This window comes from Tigriopus californicus, chromosome 12 (genome assembly GCF_007210705.1).
Source record: "Tigriopus californicus strain San Diego chromosome 12, Tcal_SD_v2.1, whole genome shotgun sequence".
Lineage (NCBI taxonomy): Eukaryota > Metazoa > Arthropoda > Copepoda > Harpacticoida > Harpacticidae > Tigriopus > Tigriopus californicus.
Genome location: NC_081451.1, coordinates 12546858 through 12564864, shown reverse-complemented (window position 1 = coordinate 12564864; position 18007 = coordinate 12546858). Strand labels below are relative to the sequence as shown.

Here is an 18007-nt window from a genome sequence, read left to right as displayed (position 1 = left end):
TTGACTAGTATCTCCGATGAGAACGGTACATGAAGTCTCCCTGAGTCCCTTTTTGATGTGAAATAACTCTTGTTTTTAGTTCTGGAATTTAGCATAGATGTTGTCCGATGTAGCCTTTGATCATTGGCACAAATTGCGGTGCTAGAAGTAAGTTCTAGGTAATAGATATACAATACATGGTTCAAACTAGAGCAGAAACTTAGAATATTGAATAATTATCAGTTATGAGAATGTTGTCAATAAGGATTCAAAAGTATAAGCGCTCTGGTGTCCTTTTTTATTGAATACAGATGGTGCAATGTCTGCCCATCTTTGAGTATATGCAGTTCTAACCTCATGGCAATGCTACCTCAGCCAAAGAGAGAGGAAGTCATCGTTGATGTTGTCGGGTTAGTGACCACTCATTAGGTAATTAATGTTCAAAAGCTCACTTTAGTGAGGATGGACAAGAGGCCACACAAGAGTACCGAGTAAAGTGAGTAAAATCCGAAGTTTTTATTTCATGGACAGAAGGAACCGATGCGCCTGTGTTCCAAAACTCTAATAAACAGTGCAGAATTTTCACGATTTTAACTTCGGACAGTTTTCAAGATTTCTTGTAGATCGGTTACGGAAGCTGTCGAGGGTTGAATTGTTGTTCAAATTGAATCAAAAAGGAGTCAACTATTACTTGGAATGGGAGCTTTCAGTCACCGCCTATGAAGTCTACTGCAAGTTGTTAGCAGCTTTGCGTTGTGCTTAAGCAATAACGCTGGTTTTCGTGTGTTTTGGCATGGAACTTACTTTCAAAAACCTTACTTCTTTGGATGTTTCAGTTTGGAATTTTTTAAAGATTGCTTGGTAAAACTGAGGGAATTTTTGTGAATATGTGTCAAAGTGGTAAGATCTAGGGGGTAATAACTACCAGATATGGGTAAAGAAAAGCGAGAATCAAGTTATCTAATTGTTTATGAGGTGTAGCACAGGTACTTTTCGCTATTTTTCAAATGAGCTTCCACAATAGAAATAACGTTTTTACCTCGGGCTGGATTTTAATTAGGTAAATCAATCATTCGACAGAAACCCTCCTTACGTTTTCGGTCATAACGATGGATAGGCTTCAGACTTATTTTGTTTTACTTTGAAACAAAGACTTTCTTGGAATTTCGAAGGCTTTCTCTGCATAAAGCATCAATTAGGCTCTTGTTATCAAAATTTTCCCTACCACTGGGCATTCAGCTTGCCGCATGGAATGATTTCACCACCATTACTTATGGTATAATGCCATCTCTGAAAAACAAGTCGACTTTGGCACCGACTTGTGACCCTATTATGGCAAGCCTTGGAGTTTGAATACACATACGTGGTAAATGAAACATTCAAATTTCTACATAGTAAGGACCTGTCACGTGACTTACGCAAAAAGGTGGATTGAGCAATTGATTTTGTGTGAGATGCAACGGTAAAAAAAGTGGTTACCTTTTTAGATTCTAATGAAGATCCGAAATCGACATGGATCATTTTGTCACCACTCATTAAGAGCGTGTCGGAATCAAACGAAATTTTGTCAAACCAATTGAGCTTGAGATAGGAAATTGGCCGAATGAAATTCATCTTGAAGGCCACCAATCCGCGATCGGTTATTCCCGTTGGGTCTGCCAACGTTGAGATAAGGATAATATTTCTTCGATAGAAACGAATTGATTGAGGAAGATGTTTTTTCACTTAGAAATAGGGATGAAATCGCAACTATTGGTCTGACGTGTGGTGTGTGAAAACATTGAAGTATCGGCAATAACATTTTCAGGCAATTGCATGTAACTGTTTAGAGTGAGAAATAGAGTAAGTCATTGTAATTATTTACATTTCAAAATGAAATCACAGTAATTGTTGTCAATGACATTTTAAAATGAGTTAATTGTAATTAATTATATTTCATCTAAAACGAATGTATTTGTAATTGTAATTGTATGCACGCAGGTCCTCTATTGGTATTTGGTGTCTTCGATCTTTACATAAAATATCTCTTTAAAGTGCTCCTTTGAGTTTGTTTTGAAAGTGCAAAAATCGGTACGCATGTAGTTTAAGATTGATGAATATATCATGGTCAAATTCAAACTCTAAACTATGTACTCTATGCATACATTGAAAGTTCAGACAACTCCTGTTTGTTGTAAATAGTATGAGCATTATCAATTAAAGAAACCATTTTGTATGAGACACAATGAGACAGCTTCAAACAAATTATTTGTTAAAAAGTATTGCGTCCATGAAAATAAGAAATGAGTGAATGCCGATTCGTAGTTACTTCTACTGTGCACACTACTGTATATTAGTTATCTTCACGATCACTTAGAAATTAAAGTTGAAAATCAATATCCGATGATTTTGTTTAAGCCTTTTGTACTCGCAACACAGCACAATTAACAAATGAATACCTTCAGGAATCGAATGGAATGAAAAGAGTTGTTAAAACTAGACCTGAAACATTTTTGACATCCTGAATGTATGTGTTAGTTACGAACACATATATTTCACTTAATGCCATTCATACACATGAACTGCATGTTCTTTTGACTTCAAACAAATAATTACATTCAATTACAAATTTGTCTGTCGTCATTGAGACTTTTTTGCCAGATACGTTTAGCAAAGTCAGACAAAGAGTTACCCTTTGAAATGGATTTATTCCGACGCAAGGGGCGAACCTTTCGTGATATCTTTTGACAGCTAGAATAACAAACACGTGCGAAATAAGTAAAAAAAAGGACAAAAAACTCAAATCCAGAGTCAATAAAAACTTTCAGCCCGCCTTGTAATTGCGAATGAATTCCTTGGGTAATCCTGAGTTTCAAGCAATTTTTGGATCCCTCCATCACTGTGTGGTCATATATTGGTACTTCTGAGCTATGTTATTGCTGATGTACTAAAATCTTATACGTAATGTTCTTATTTGTCCTCAAGTTCAAAACACTGTTTTAAAGCCATTAATAATAATGAATCCAAAAATAGGTTTGACACCGCTAGAGCCTTGAATTGTATCTTACCAATTTTAACTGTACTAAAATTCTACGCCTTTTCATTCTTTAAACTTTGCTTAGCCCTTTCAGTTATTCACGGAGGACTTTAGCTTGGAAAATGGGCTGTTATGCCCTTATGCTCTGAGCAATTACAGTATATCAAGTTATAACAACAAAAATAGGGGCGATGCTCTTTTTGTGCATGCATATTTGATTGAGTCTTAACCTCAGCACTTATTTGTAAACAAAAGCTGACCATTTTTAGGGTCAGACGCATTCTCATGATCTGCTTTACCTTTTTGAAGTGCTTTATCCCTAAAAAAACTATTGCCTATTCATTTCGATAATACAATTCATTCTTGACTTTGAAATCATTAACTTTCTAATTCTCATTTCGCTTTTTTCCCCATCGCACTTGTAACATTTGTTGCCCGAAGGTTGCAAACGAACAATGACTATCTGATAATGCGCTCCCATGATTTATTGACAGGAATCGAGTTATCATTGGCATTCCTACTTAACAGTCTTAAGACTTCCCAAGAACGCCAGACCAATAACAGACTCACTTTTCAAGCTCGATTTCAATCCCCTTTTACTGATACTCATTACCTCACGGAATGTTTGCTTTCCCTTCATTGAACTTGCTACTTGGTAAATAGTCTCCGTGGCTTGCTTCTTTTGAAAGATAATTATTACCAACAACGGATTATGGCGTTTGTGAAATATTTTCCCAGCTTTATCACACCTCGGCTCAAAGGTGACCGACACGAGGGAAGATGACCCATTGGTTCGCTAAGTCCACGTTGCTGCCCATCATCAACGCTGCTCATCATTGGGATTGCGATGGGTCCACCGTTATTAGCTCAAGAAAAGGAGGGTCCTCGGATCAAGATCCTCGGGGTTGAATGGGATTAGTCAGTTCAGTTTGTCTTGTCCACGCCGACACATCTCATTCAGTCTTTTATCCTTCTTGGAATCGATCATGGCTCAAGGATACCATTACACATTCCGCGTCTTGTGCTTTGTACTGGCTTTTGTGCACGGAGAAGGGTGGTAAGTCAAGTTTTAACGGGTCTCAAAAAAAGAGTCAACTTTGTTTCATTTCCTGTTATTTAGTACGTTTGAAATAAATATTTACTGATCTAATTGAGTCCCTGAAACCTTTGGAAACTTGATTGATCTTTTTTTTCTTCACTTAAAATTATTAACATATTTTTCTAAGGAAATTCGCATGCTATGTAAATGATTCAATCTCCTATTTGCCGACTGTACTCAAGTATATTAACTTCCATTTAGAATCCTCATTTTTTTCTTTCAAACTGATTGACAAAAACTCGATTACTTTTATAAACCGTTCAGGTAAACCATTTGCCTTTTCTAAAGTGGACAATACCCACGTAGAAAAAAAGCAAACAGTGCAATATGAATATGCTCGAAAGATTATGATCATTATAACGATGCAAAATACAATGCAAGAATTGGCAAAGTTTCAAGAAGGATACTTCCACATGCATTCAGCGGTTTTAAAAAGTGCCCCTTTTTGGATTTGCTCTTTAGTTTTGATTGTGATTGCTTTTGGGACTTTTCTTATAGGATTGTTGAAAATTCAGCAGAGATGTCTCCACCCACTCCTCTTTCAAAGGTAAGCAGAGATCTGAAATTTGAGTTAACCAGAAAACATAACAATCATGAAACATGTGTCCAATTTCAGTTTGACTTGGATCTGTCCATGAGCGTCTCTTTTGGGGCCAAGATTGCCATTAAAGAGTGCGGCCATCAGTTTCGTTACGAGCATTGGGATTGTCCCAAGCAAGCGTTTCACTCCAGAGGACCTTCCATCATCCATGAGGATGTCTCCAACGAATCCTATCAAAAGCTACGAGCCACGAAAGAAAGCTCAAACCCGACCGTAATTTCGCCGCATCTGCGGCAACCCGCAAACCGGGAAACGGCGTTCATTCACGCCATAACTGCCGCTGGCATTGCTCACACCCTTACCAAAAATTGCTCAAACGGCGAGTTCGGTGATTGTGGGTGTGGCGTGAATAAGCCGCAGAAAGATGTCCGTTGGAAGTGGTCGGGTTGCAGTGACAATTTTCACTTTGGGGATCAAGTCGCCAAGAAGTTCTTGGATGGCGTGGAAAGTGGCTCCGATCCAAAATCATTGGCCAATCTACACANAGTGACAATTTTCACTTTGGGGATCAAGTCGCCAAGAAGTTCTTGGATGGCGTGGAAAGTGGCTCCGATCCAAAATCATTGGCCAATCTACACAACAACGAAGCTGGACGAGTGGTAATAGGCGTTTTTTCCTCTTTTTGATAAGATTGATCATATTTGTTATGTCAAATCATATACCATTAATTTTCAGGCCGTGAGAAAGACAATGAAGCGGGTCTGCAAATGCCACGGCGTTTCAGGATCTTGTGCCACTCAAACTTGCTGGACCACTTTGGCAGATTTTCGGGCCGTGGGAAATTATTTGAAGAAGATGTACAAGCAAGCGCTGAGGTATGGGGGCTCCATAAAATCATTGAATGCGCAATCACTCTGATGGTTTCTATCCCAGGATGGGCTTGTCCTGTGGGCCAGTCATAAATTGGGTTACCCTTGCCCATTAATCAAATATGTCTCTCACGGTTTTCGGTAATTCTCACGATCTTCTGTTTCCCAGGGTGGATTATACCAATGGCAATCTGAACGAGATCATCACCGAAAACAACTCACACAGGGTCAATAGGAAGCGGCAAACCACTGAGAGGGCCTCTTGGGAATACAGCCAGAACTCGGCCATACCCTTGTCGAACTTGGAGAGTGCGAGAAGGAGGCGATCTCCGAAGATCAAAAAGCGGAAGCTGGTCTTCCTTCAGGACTCACCCAACTACTGCCGAAGCAATGCCGCAGAAGGCATTCGTGGTGTCATAGGCCGGTCATGTATAGCCGAGCCGGCCAACGAACCAGACCCCAAGAAGCTCTTGGCGAATGTGAGGACTTGTGCGAAGTTGTGCAAAGCATGTGGCCTAAAGGTGAGTTAGACAAAAGCCAAAGCTCACTTTGATCACCAAGCTCTACCAAGTATATTCCATATAACATTATGACTGTAAGAGTTGATTTGGGTTACAACTAAGTATTGTACGTGGAAGAAAAGAGCGATATTTTTCAACTTTACAGGAGCTCGTTAGGTCGAAAAATACTGAGATAGTTTGTGCAAATTCATACCTGAAATATCAATGGTTGATTGATTGATAATCAGCGAGCATGATATTTGAATGCCGCATAAATGTTTAAGTATACGAGAGTTTTTAGAACAATTCCTGGCTCGGGTCTTCTTTAAATCCATCAGATTGAAGACAGCAATAAAGCACTCAATTCTAAAACTTTACATCCTTTCCTAACAACCGACAATATTAAAGAACCATTTGGGAACCTTCCAAATGAATTGGCTAGTCTCGACGGTCTATGCCCACCTTTGACGATGTTTTTCTGCCTCCTTCGGATCCTTCCAGCAATCAGCTTAAGAGAATAGTCAAGTTATTGATTTCCATTTGGCTTTCCAGATCCATCGAAAAGAGGTACAAGTGGCCTCCTCTTGTAATTGTCGATTTCAATGGTGCTGCCAAGTCACTTGTCAAACCTGCTCCAAGAAGCGCATCGAAATCACGTGCGTCGTATAGAAAACTCACCCACTCCTCTGCGTCCTCTGCCAATACCTTGCTCAGTCTGTGTTACCTTTTAATTCATAATAAAGTTCTTTTTCGCCTCAAAAAGCCTCTCCATGATTCATTGGTTATTGCCTTCTTGTTATTGCCCGAGTCTCCCGGCAAGCGTCATTCGTGTATTTCTTCCCAAGGATCATGGACACGGAGATTTGGCGGGCTCCTAGCTTCTACTCACACACCTTAAAAATCAGCTGGGCCCTAGTGAAGAGCCTTGAAGAACGAGCCAGCTTGAACGACAACCTGTTCAATCAACCTGTCCCCCACACACGCACATTCCTGATCCTGCTCTTGCTCCCAACGAACAACAGTTTAAAACTATTTGGCCAAGCATAAAATTGATGGTAAACAGACTCCGGAAGCGTGTTTGTCGGGATTGTTGATAACGGAATTCATCCCTGTGCCATATCTCAAATTCAACATGTCGATGACAAAGAGGTCCTTGGGACTCATCCTGGTGATAGTGATTGTGATGATTGGATGCGCCCCCAATGCAAATGCTCATGTGGCCCTGTCTTTTCCACCGGCCAGGAAATATGATCTGGACTTTATGGACACTTTTCGGTGAGTACTTTCAGACCTGTGATTAAAAGGTATTATCATAGTTGTGGAGATATTTGTGATCTGTTGAAGTGTGGGTGATAAACAAGAAGGTAAATTTAGGGTTGCGTATGTTTGAGATCTTGCTACAGCTGATGGCTTTGAGGACATTGGGGATTGCAAACTCGTTAGGTATGTTGCCAGGCTAATTTGAATAGGATTTGAAACAACTGAAAAACGCATTCTGAACAATACCGAAACTATATTTTCCTGTTACGAAGGAATGCAATCGAACTTCGATTTAAGGATATTTTGCTGATTAACAATAACTGTATTTACTTCATGGCATGTCTCAATTCAACACTAAAACATCGATTTAACAAAATGGTCTCCGCTGACGGACCATATCGTTAAATCAAAGTTTGACTGTATTCACTTTCATCTGATTAGTCTATAGTTGAATATTTTTTAGTAGGAATCAAAGTCTTTGATATTTTGAAGAGTAGTTCAATGCTTGTTTAATTGATAATAGCTTTCCTCATTCAACGTTGAATTTCCCTAAACTGCTTTTGTACGCGTACAAAATATACGTTTTAGACTACACCTGAATTATTCAAATATTTTTTTTCTTCCATTATTGATCTTTTACTTTAGAAAGGAATATTTCTGCTGATTTTCTGAGCTTTAATATATCAATCAAAGTGGCAGAGATTGGGATCATCAATAGGGAAAGAAACTTTTATAATTTGGTTGCTAATTATCAGGTAAACATAAGGATTTCCAAAGGTCATTTCAAATGGAGAGCCCATGACTCATACATGTTATGTGCACTTGACTTAAAAAGATGAATATTTGAAATTTGAACAAAATAAGGAAAATGCGAAAGTTATCAACGTTTTAACGAACCAATAAAGAACAACAGAATTCCCGCACCCTTACTGTTTTGAAATTGTACTTTTTTGGCAAAGGAAGCGTAACAAGTTCATTTTCACGGATTTCATGAACCTTTTTAGTTGAACCTAAGCCTCGACTAGCATTTATACCAATTATTTCATTAGCCCTGGCAATCCGATATGTTCGTGTTATATTTTCACAAATCAATTATTTTTTCCCGAAGGACCGAAAAACCATGTGGTATGGCCAAAGGTGATATCAAAACAACCATAGAAGCCGGAAAACCATTGAAGATCACTTGGCATCTTGGCTATCCACATAAAGGTATTAATCTTAGATTAGTACCTAATAAAGTACGTATTTTGACTTTTGTGCTCTCATCCCAAAAGGTGGGTTTAAGATCCAACTCTTAGGCCCCGATGAAAAACTCATCCAGGATCTCACTCCGAGTGGTCTTTATGCTGGAGAAGATCGCCCCACAGTAAGTCAAGCACGCCAAGATGAATGACAGAAGTAATGCTTTTAAAGACTTGTTTGTACATACTGTAAAACATTAGAAAGGTTGGGAGAAAATTAAGATAAATTCCACAAGTCGCATGTGAGATACATTCATGAGAGCACTTTGAATTCCGTTGAAGAGTACTTTACTTGCTATGACAGATTTTGTGAACAATAGGTGAGTTGTTTCACGAATGTTTTCCAAAGTTAAATGAAAAATATGCACGTATACTCTTCTCAACTTCAAATTGATTTTGCTTTCCAGTGTGTTCACTTTAACAATTCACACAACACCTACAGCCTCCTTTTGGAAATAACATTTTTGTTTTTGTTTTTCAGACTCAAGAATACCAAATTCAGGTGGACGAAGGTGTTCAATGCCAAGGATGCTCAATTCGCTTGGAGCGCCAAGCACTAGAATGGGGTGCTAATTACCGGTTTCAATCTTGCGCTGATGTTGACATTGTCAGCCCTGCAGTAAGGATATTTTCATACCAACATAGCATTTCGATCCAAATGACGCATTTTGCCAATTGTTTTCTGCTGTCTTATTTACATTTGGGTTGTTTTTGTTGAATGCGAAAACCATGACTAGTGCTATTCAGAGGGGCCTTTAGTGTGTTAAAGCTACCCTTGGGCTATTGCAGGACTTTTGCCACTGGGCATCTTTCTTAAAAGAGAAAAGATAAACCTTGGAAATGCATTATCTATAAAGGCTTAGAAAGAAATGTGAGGAACTAGATAGTATTTGTTGGCCACAAAACCAAATTACTATTTTAACATGTCTAGTAACTGGACTTGTCCATAACATTTCCAATGATTTCCGTTGAATGCCATTGCTACTTACACGTGGATAAGTTGAATGTTGCAAACCAGGAAATTGTTGTTGATATTAACTAATTACTTCCATCACGTCAATTTTGTACGTTGATGCCGATAACCTATTTCAAATTAAAAAAGGGCAACTGAACTAGATTGCTGAAAATGACGAGATTTTCCATTCTTAGAACTACAAATTGGATTGCTCAGGTCATGGACAAGCTTCAGGATCCAGTTGCACGTGTGATAAAACATATTTCGGGGAACGTTGTCAGTACAAGAATGATTGTGAAGATGATTCGGATTGCAATGACCGAGGTGAGTAATGGAATTCCGAAAATGCGTTTTCCTTTGATTTATCAATATAGACTCCGAACAGATTGAACATCTAGAGGCGAACCATTTGAATAATACTTGCGTAAAAAAGGGTGAAATAATGAAGAAGTATCTAAAAATGGCCATATATTTAAGAAAAGTTTGAAATATTTAATGACCATATGCCATATGCATAGTTACCAGATAATTTTTTACGATAAATTTTTCAGTTGAGTCGAAATGATGCAATATTGTAACCTAATTTGCAATACCTAAACGCATCTCAAATACTTTGCAAATAGATTTTTATGATTTTTGTCTTTTTCTTTGTTTCTTGGAGAGTTGTCTTGCTACTAATCAAGTGACAATTGAAAATTGTATGAAAAAGTGGTTTATTAATAACCGATCAATTTGGCACTTTTGTTTCAACGCAAAACATGCAAGATATTGCTTCACTGCATTGTAAAAATCGTTACTAAGCTAACTAACTAACTACATTTGATTCCCCGAAGTTATGATTCTGACTTTTCGTGTGTCCTCCTCCTCCGAAAGGTAAAAAAATGTCATTTTTTGTTTTGAAAGTTTGTTCAAAAGATGCCTGTATATTTAAAAATACCCTAAAAGCCAAAAGGACAAGGTGATTTGGATACATATCTAATTATTGAATTCATTTTTTTCGAAGGCCCCGTTTGTCACTAAAAAGCAGACTTTTGTACATTTCAGGAGACTGTATTGATATCAAGGGCACCACTTTACCCAGAAAACAATGCTTTTGTCAATTCGGATTCTTTGGACACACTTGCGAAAGGAAGTCGACCTTTGATGACAACGCAAATTTCACTCAGAAACCCGACCTTTACACGGTGGTTCCTGGGCGTGGCGTGGATTTCTATTATCGAATGATTGATGACGGCGAGTTCGAAGGCGTAATTGCTGGCAAATCAACCACACATTATGTGGCCGTTGGTAAGATAACAATAACTAAATTTATTCGCCACAAGGACAGACAAGCTGTCGGCAACACTAAGGCTATGGATTAACCTTTGCATTCCATAAGCTGCGGACCTCTAGAGATGTGGACTGCTAGGGGAAGAGATAATTTCGCTTTTCCTGAACCATTCACAACAGTCTAAAGTAGCACTTAGTAGGATCTCGAGATCTTGTCGAATAGATCAACGACTTCTACAAAAAGTTGGTACGAAGATGAACTAGGCCAAATTTGGGCCTAAAGTCATACTCAAAGTACTCAGAGGCTGTGATTAAAGTTTCTTAGTAAACAACAAGGTCAGCTACATTTGATAAACAGAACGTTGAAGCTGACCGCTCTAACAATAAATGAGATAGAAAAAACTTACCTTTCATTAAGGACATTCAATTTTCTTTTTATGTGATTGCTTTATTTGAAAATATTGACCAAGAGCTACAAAATTCGTTCACAATCGATATTTCTAGAGGCATTAGCATATCCAATTTTAAACGCAACAGATAGACCCCGAGGTTATGCCCCTTTGAAAACTCAATATCCTAGATAGCAATGGGACTGTTAAACGGGTAAACGGTTAAGTGCAGGTTAAATGAAGAATTGTCTTTTAATTTGGTTCATTTGATTAAAAAAGAAACGGCCTTCAATTCAGGTTGCGTGAATCTACATTATTTCATGGCGTGCACAAAGCGCTTTTTTTAAATTCAATGATCCACCTTGAAAATGAATTTTGACTTACTTCTTTCAAAGAGCATTAGTGAATCATCAGTTATTTTTGGCCATGCATAGAAGCAGTTTCATTTTGAAAGCTGAAGTAATCTAGGTTTCAATTTTGTTCTACAAGAGGCGACAAGAGAACTGGAATGGGCGAATGAGTAAAAAGTCAAAACTCTTTTAACACAATCAGCTTTTTAACGAAAAGATGAAACGTAAACATTTAAAATATTAGTCAAAACTGGGTAAATTACAAATAAACAAAATCAAACAATTAATGTGCAGACGTTGAAAAGTGAACGGGATGATGCACTTGCATGCTTTGAACAACCCTGATTATCATTGAAGTAGTTCCTGTTCCATAGACTCAAAAAGTGTGTTATCCCTACTATTCTTAGTATTGAGTTGTTTTTGACGCAAAAAATACACTTCAACTTCAGCATATATACACACATCTTTGATGTAAGGTTGAGAACGCATGTTTTTACCTTCTTCGTTCTTTTGCATGTGAATGCAATAGGCTGGAGAGGAACATACGTCGATCAAACATGCCGATCTTTTCCTGATGATGCCTTAACTCCAGTGGATCGAGGGTTCCATCCCATGGACTGTACCGATATGGTCATTGGAACCGCCATTGGCGATCGGAGCAGAATCGGAGATTACTACACCAGAGATAGGTGATGTCACAGTGTTCGAATATGTAGCTTCTTCTTCTTCTTCTTCAGTGATTTCAGATCGTGTCTCTTCATTTATCTCAGGTCAACACCCCGCTTAGACAACTTTTATGGAGGAGAAGAATCTCTGTCTGGGGCTTTGGGTTGGGAGGTGGATGGTCGGACCTACATCATGTTCCGAAAGCCAGTCAAGGCGATTGATGATGCTGATCACGACTTTCTGGGAACCCTGAGCTTTATTTGGGCACATGGTCAGGAAAATGCAGAGTTTTATACAGCTGATGAGCTCAAATATCATGGTGGAAATCGTGGTCACATGGAAATTGGTAGCTATTACATTCACGGCATTGGAATGGAATTGCTTAGGAATTGAGTTGGGATTTTCTTTTTGATTTTTCAGAGGTGAGCTCGGGAACATCCATCACCATTTCAGTTTCCTCAACAGTTATGTGTCTCTTATCTGTTTATGTTTTGAGTATGTAAATATACTTATTGATATTTAATTGTACATTTTAATGTGTATAGAGATGAATTTCATCGAACTATTGTACAATGGGTTCGAACTTTCAAGGTAATTCATAAGCTGGTTTCCAGTTGAAAGAAAGCAAAATGAAAGTCAAAAGATGTTGAAGACAAAAATATTTCAATTATACATTTCTATTTAGATCCACACGTCATTAAACATGAAATATATATTCTCAGGTACCTCATTTAAAGGATATTTTTCTGCAATTTTGTTCTACGATCTGAATTACTTTATTTCCAAATCTATGTTCGTATATTAAAAAACAGAACTGTTTTGCAATAGGTCACATTAAGTGATTACAATTCGCCTTCAAGTCCTCATTCAACCTCAAGAAAGATAGTCTTTAAGTTATGATTATGCGACAAATCCCAAAACGTGTTGCAGTATTTTCATCAAAACTAATTAAGGCACATTAGAAGACGTATGCGTTTCTCTCATTTTTCTAGTTTCCCAGGAAAACAAGCAACGAGCAAAAATACACACTTGCTTTGACTAAAGTATTGGGCAGGCAAGGTGTGAAAGGATTTACATAAAGCTTCTGGGTTGAGTGATCACATAGCTTACCTTGCGGAACTTCACGGTGCCTCCACCGTAATCCAGGCTTCTAGGATTGAAGGCAGAATTTATATTCAGCTCTGTTAAACACTTCATTGCGTGTAGCGAGAGCTCGAGAAGGTGAGTCACTGATGCGAGAAGACACGGACCTGTGCATCCCACACACTCATTTTAGGCTAGGCACTTGCCAAGTACTGAATGTCATCCCCAACGATCAAAACAACACGGATCATCAGAGGTAAAGTCAAAACATTTAACGATGCTTAAGCACCCGGATTACTTAATATACTCAAAGTCCCTTTTGTAGGCAATGAGAACCCAAGAGACCCATACCGAGGGGTGCACGTGTTGTTGTTTCCATTGTGGCTGCTTTGGAGGCTGGAGATTGCCTTTGCCCAGTTGTTGCCACACAATGCGAAGATGGTTGTACAACTGTCGGGTTATTCGGCAAATGTTCCGTGATTGTTGTAAATGAATGGGCCAAGATGCACAGATATTAAACCCTGTTGACATTTAAAGAACTGATTTTGCCTTTTTCTTCCATGTTGTTCATAAAGGTAAGCATTAATTTAGGGTTTACTTGAAGTATAGTTGTCGTGGTATCATGTTTATGTGTAGTAAAACACGTGTCCAGCTAAAATGTAGGTTGTCTGCGCTGCATGTATGCATTTAAAGAAACAGAAAGTGACGTCATAAAATCTACATATAATTAATAGGGACTCCTAAAGTATTGAAGTCTCAAAAGTGAAATAGATAACTAATACGTAATCCCAAAAAGGCAAGATATTCAAAAGCAAAGCAAATGTTTAGAAAGAATTTGAGACATTTGATGAAACATGATCGGTTGTGCAGGTTGTTTTTGCGTTTTTTCCTCATGAAACTAAAAAGAAAAAGTCTTAAAAATCAGCTTCCCTTTTGCAATTAGTTTTTTTTAATTACTTTTTTGTTTGTCACGGGCTTTTCCAACCGCTACGAGGAATGCTATCCCCAGTATTATTAGAATGACATGCTATGCTTCGTGTATTTGTTACCTTTTAATCTTTATTTATGATATTTGATCTACCAACGACTTTGAGTTGGCAGACCGAGCTAGTCCTTGAATGAAGGGTTGATTTGATAAACTCTTTAAAAATGTGTCTCAGTTTGACTTTAAATATGCTGCCTGATCACCAAAGCTAACGTATTCACTACGAATATTAGAGAGAGGCAAATTAAACAATGAAGGAGCCCGAGAAAGCAGAGAAGTGGACTTCATTGTTCGACCTAGCCTGGATTCTCGAGGACTTGAAGGTGCTCTCAAAACGCACATTAAGCCTCTGCGGTCACTAGAATTGACCCTAAATCCTGGGTTGGGACAAAGCTCATGGATGCTTTTGAAGACGTACAGTATCAGATATCTCTCACACCTTCTTTGAACAATGTAGAGTCCCAACTTTTTAGTCTCTCTCAATACGAGAGTTCTCTCATAAGGACCCTTATTTACAACGTCAGATTAGATTTTGATAAAAAGGGCCAAAAACAACACAAACGCATTAAAATGAGATCGGCCCAATCGGCCTTTTTCTTGGTAGAGGCTGACTTGCAAAGCGCCCTCTGAAGTGCAGATCGTAAACCGTATTTCCAGCCCTTTGCAAATGCTCCTTGACAAAATCTGGTATTGGGTAGGGTGCCACATTATTTCCTGTTAATTTTGGATTACCTGCTGTTTGAAGTCACTGTGCTTTAAGGAACTGCGCTAGCTTAAAACGTGATCTAGATTCAATATGGTAGATCCCATTGAAACCTATCCAATTATAAAACCAAGTCAAAAACTGTAAAGTTCCTTTACAATACCTTTCTGTTCATTCCATTCCACCATTTTTGTCCAAGTTTTCGTTTTCTGCTCCAAAAAAACATCTCCAAAATGTTCAATCTTTTCCATTCTTCCATATTCCGTCACTTTTCGGCTTACCGCCAATTGTAATTTTCCGCCGCAACCAGCTTTTTCATTCCGCCGGTTTTGAATTATTTCGCGGGGAATGCCGCCACTTGCTAACCCTGATTCAAGACCTGCCTGAACAATTGACTTCTACAGGGTTAGTACCGTAATCACAGATCATATAACGACTAGATGTCGCATTGGCCCGACCTCAGTGCAGAGGAAAGTGGATTTTAAGTCAACAACTCTGTACACCAAAAAAGAGGAGGGTGACTGCCTGATCAGGAGTAACGACCTACAATCACTGGGCCTTCAACGAACGCTATGAGTGACAAGCTCACTCTGAATCTGGCCACGCTGGCGGATGAAAAAGCATGAGTCACTGTACACCAAAATTTATGTACCAGCTGATGAAGGCAAGTGTTCGCATTTTTCCTCGCGCTATGCGAGGTCTAGTCATTATATGGTCTGTGACCGTAATACTATTTCTGGAGTTCAACTACCACGCCTTTGTAAAGCTTTACTCATCCTTTACTGTATATGCTCATCGCACTTTCCATTATTGTTGGGAACCACACCTAAATCCTTCATGGACAAGACCTGCTAAATGAAACTGAGATTTTGATGATATATTTATTTGTCATGCAAGGCAAACTGGATGTCAGGTCGGAAAGCCAGAGAGACCCGTCACCTAGCAACACGGGAGATTGATGGTGAACAGGGGGAAGATCCCGAGGAAGGTCTTGGTGCACACACAGGTGGCATTGGGCTGAGCGATGCAAATGGGAGCGCACTTCAATCGGCACCAAACCCTGGGCAAGATCCTGAAAATGACAAACCCCGCCAAGAATTTCAAATGAGTCTCTCAACCTATAAGAACTATTTTGGATAAGCACGTACCTGTCTTGAACGCCGTTGCTATCGTCTTCTTCGTCCTCATCCACATCAGCCTCAACGCCTTCAACCAGTTTGACCTCGGTGAGGACATATTGTTGAACATCATCGGGTAAAGGATCCTCGGGTTCAGCAGGCAAAGCCATGGATAATAAGGCCATGCCCGAGAAGGCCAAAACGATCGGAAAGATGAAGGACTTGATCATGGTGTTTGTAGATGGTTCTTGAACTTGGGAATGATAGTTTGTGTATGGAAAGATATCGATTTTATAGTGAACATGGGTTTGAACTTCATCAAAAGTTGATTGTTCAGTGGATTGGCAATGCCGATTGCAAATATTAGATTTGGCTTTTTAAAAGCCATTCATGGTAATATATCTCGGAGTCCTTCCAAACTTGTTTGCTAACTCTAGGAAAAACTGACGAATGACATGAAGCCACGAAGTATCAAAGCGTATCGTGTCAAATTACCTGAATTGTTGTTTTAAGGGGAAAACCCCTTTTTTGCACCTTTTTGACATTTTTATCCTTGAAATGGTTCTTTTACTTACAAAAGCAGGAAACAAACTTGGAAGATTGTTATAAATGCAACCAAGATTTTTGAAGAACCTAAAAAAATGGTCGCTAAATAATAAATCTAAAGCAATTTAGACTTCAACAGCCATTAACAAACTAAGTTATGACACACATTCTTTGCCTATGTTATCTCAAACGTTTTATAATCGTAAGCAACAAGTTGAAAGTTTGAACTTTGCCGCCCAAGGCGATGACAGGTTGAAAACCAACAATATAATTTCAAAGTTCTAATCGAAAAAAAAAATCGCTTTTGCCACATCATCCGAACATCCCCCCATGTCCTCACTCTTTTTGTGACAAATCGTACAATGGAATGGAAGAATTATGATGTTATTATCAAAAAACAGTCCAAAAACTATCAAAAAACTTGGTAAATCCCGCATTGGGCCAATACTGGACAATCGAGGGAATATCAGTGAAGATAGGTATGAATAGGTGCAAATACATATAATGTATATATATCCCAATATATACAATGTATATCTTGAACTTGGGAATGATAGTTTGTGTATGGAAAGATATCGATTTTATAGTGAACATAGTTTAAGCTTCATCAAAGGATGATTGTTTAGATTATTAGCTTTGTCAAAGCAAATATTTAGTTTTGACTCTGTAAATGCCATTTGTTGCAATGAAATTGGGATCGATTACATACGAGTTGTTATCTAACTTGCAATGCACGACGTCGACGCACTCAAAAAACTAAAATAATTTCCCCCCGATTCCTGACTTTTTACCATGTACCTTTTTACTTGTATGTTCAATGACGGTCCCATCAAAATGGAATAAAATTTTAACCTTGTTGCTCGGTGTTTATTGTCATGAGATTTGAAATTGTTCGGAGTATTGTTGATGTCGATTGCAAATATCAATTTTTGACTTTGCTGAGGCATGAACAAAACTGTTGGACTTTTGATCAAATGATTTGGATGAAACCGAATGAGGCAACAAGCGAGAAATTTTGTATATGAATTATATTATGGTGCGTCTACAAGAGAAACATTTTGTCACAAAGTGAGCCTAACATTTTCTGAATTGTTTGTTATTTGACTAACAATTCTTCTCTGAGCCGTCTACACGTTAAACCACACGATCAAAATAGTTTAATAAACATGTTGATTTTAGTTTCTAATCAGATGAACTTGCAAGGGATTGTGTCATTTCCCAATGGGTCTTGAGTTCGTTCAATATTTCTGTTATGCACAGCAAACAAGATGATCGGTTAAATGAAGATTGGGAAGACTGGGGAATAAAACTTAAAAAAGCCATCTTTGGGTTCTATCATGATGAGAATGTTTCACTTTCCAACAACGTCCTTTTTTGCCAATCTCCTTCTGTGCATGCAGGCATGTTTTACTTCATTCTATAAAACATATCATAAACT

At 38.4% G+C, this 18007-nt stretch overlaps 3 protein-coding genes across 3 annotated transcripts; 2 read left to right on the top strand and 1 right to left on the bottom strand.

Annotated features, from left to right (window-relative positions):
- The first annotated feature begins 3401 nt into the window (after nucleotides 1–3401).
- On the top strand, nucleotides 3402–6704 carry LOC131891868 (protein Wnt-8-like). Its single transcript, XM_059241545.1, has 8 exons — nucleotides 3402–4052; nucleotides 4593–4641; nucleotides 4711–4839; nucleotides 4942–5135; nucleotides 5252–5294; nucleotides 5371–5510; nucleotides 5674–6025; nucleotides 6557–6704. Exons 1-8 carry the CDS (start codon nucleotides 3982–3984, stop codon nucleotides 6671–6673), a joined length of 1095 nt encoding a protein of 364 aa, XP_059097528.1. The 5' UTR covers nucleotides 3402–3981; the 3' UTR covers nucleotides 6674–6704.
- Nucleotides 6705–6983: 279 nt separating this feature from the next.
- On the top strand, nucleotides 6984–16272 carry LOC131891866 (uncharacterized). Its single transcript, XM_059241543.1, has 10 exons — nucleotides 6984–7279; nucleotides 8373–8473; nucleotides 8539–8630; nucleotides 8987–9124; nucleotides 9655–9784; nucleotides 10505–10747; nucleotides 11998–12157; nucleotides 12239–12480; nucleotides 12555–13473; nucleotides 13543–16272. Exons 1-9 carry the CDS (start codon nucleotides 7137–7139, stop codon nucleotides 12635–12637), a joined length of 1332 nt encoding a protein of 443 aa, XP_059097526.1. The 5' UTR covers nucleotides 6984–7136; the 3' UTR covers nucleotides 12638–13473; nucleotides 13543–16272.
- LOC131891867 (uncharacterized) lies at nucleotides 15773–16307 on the bottom strand. The gene is made up of 2 exons (XM_059241544.1): nucleotides 16054–16307; nucleotides 15773–15977 (listed from the first exon to the last, which is right to left on the bottom strand). The coding sequence occupies exons 1-2, from the start codon at nucleotides 16251–16253 to the stop codon at nucleotides 15845–15847; spliced, it is 333 nt and encodes a 110-aa protein (XP_059097527.1). The 5' UTR covers nucleotides 16254–16307; the 3' UTR covers nucleotides 15773–15844.
- Nucleotides 16308–18007: the final 1700 nt, after the last annotated feature.

Excerpts from the sequence above, each read along its gene's own strand:
- LOC131891866 (XM_059241543.1), top strand. The coding sequence starts at position 7,137 with ATGTCGATGACAAAGAGGTCCTTGGGACTCATCCTGGTGATAGTGATT. Across the intron at positions 8,474-8,538 it reads TCTTGGCTATCCACATAAAG|GTGGGTTTAAGATCCAACTC; the intron begins GTATTAATCTTA and ends TCATCCCAAAAG. Across the intron at positions 12,481-12,554 it reads TCGTGGTCACATGGAAATTG|AGGTGAGCTCGGGAACATCC; the intron begins GTAGCTATTACA and ends TTGATTTTTCAG.
- LOC131891867 (XM_059241544.1), bottom strand. The coding sequence starts at position 16,253 with ATGATCAAGTCCTTCATCTTTCCGATCGTTTTGGCCTTCTCGGGCATG. Across the intron at positions 15,978-16,053 it reads AGCAACGGCGTTCAAGACAG|GATCTTGCCCAGGGTTTGGT; the intron begins GTACGTGCTTAT and ends TGTCATTTTCAG.
- LOC131891868 (XM_059241545.1), top strand. The coding sequence starts at position 3,982 with ATGGCTCAAGGATACCATTACACATTCCGCGTCTTGTGCTTTGTACTG. Across the intron at positions 5,136-5,251 it reads GCCAAGAAGTTCTTGGATGG|AAAATCATTGGCCAATCTAC; the intron begins CGTGGAAAGTGG and ends TGGCTCCGATCC. Across the intron at positions 5,295-5,370 it reads ACAACGAAGCTGGACGAGTG|GCCGTGAGAAAGACAATGAA; the intron begins GTAATAGGCGTT and ends ATTAATTTTCAG.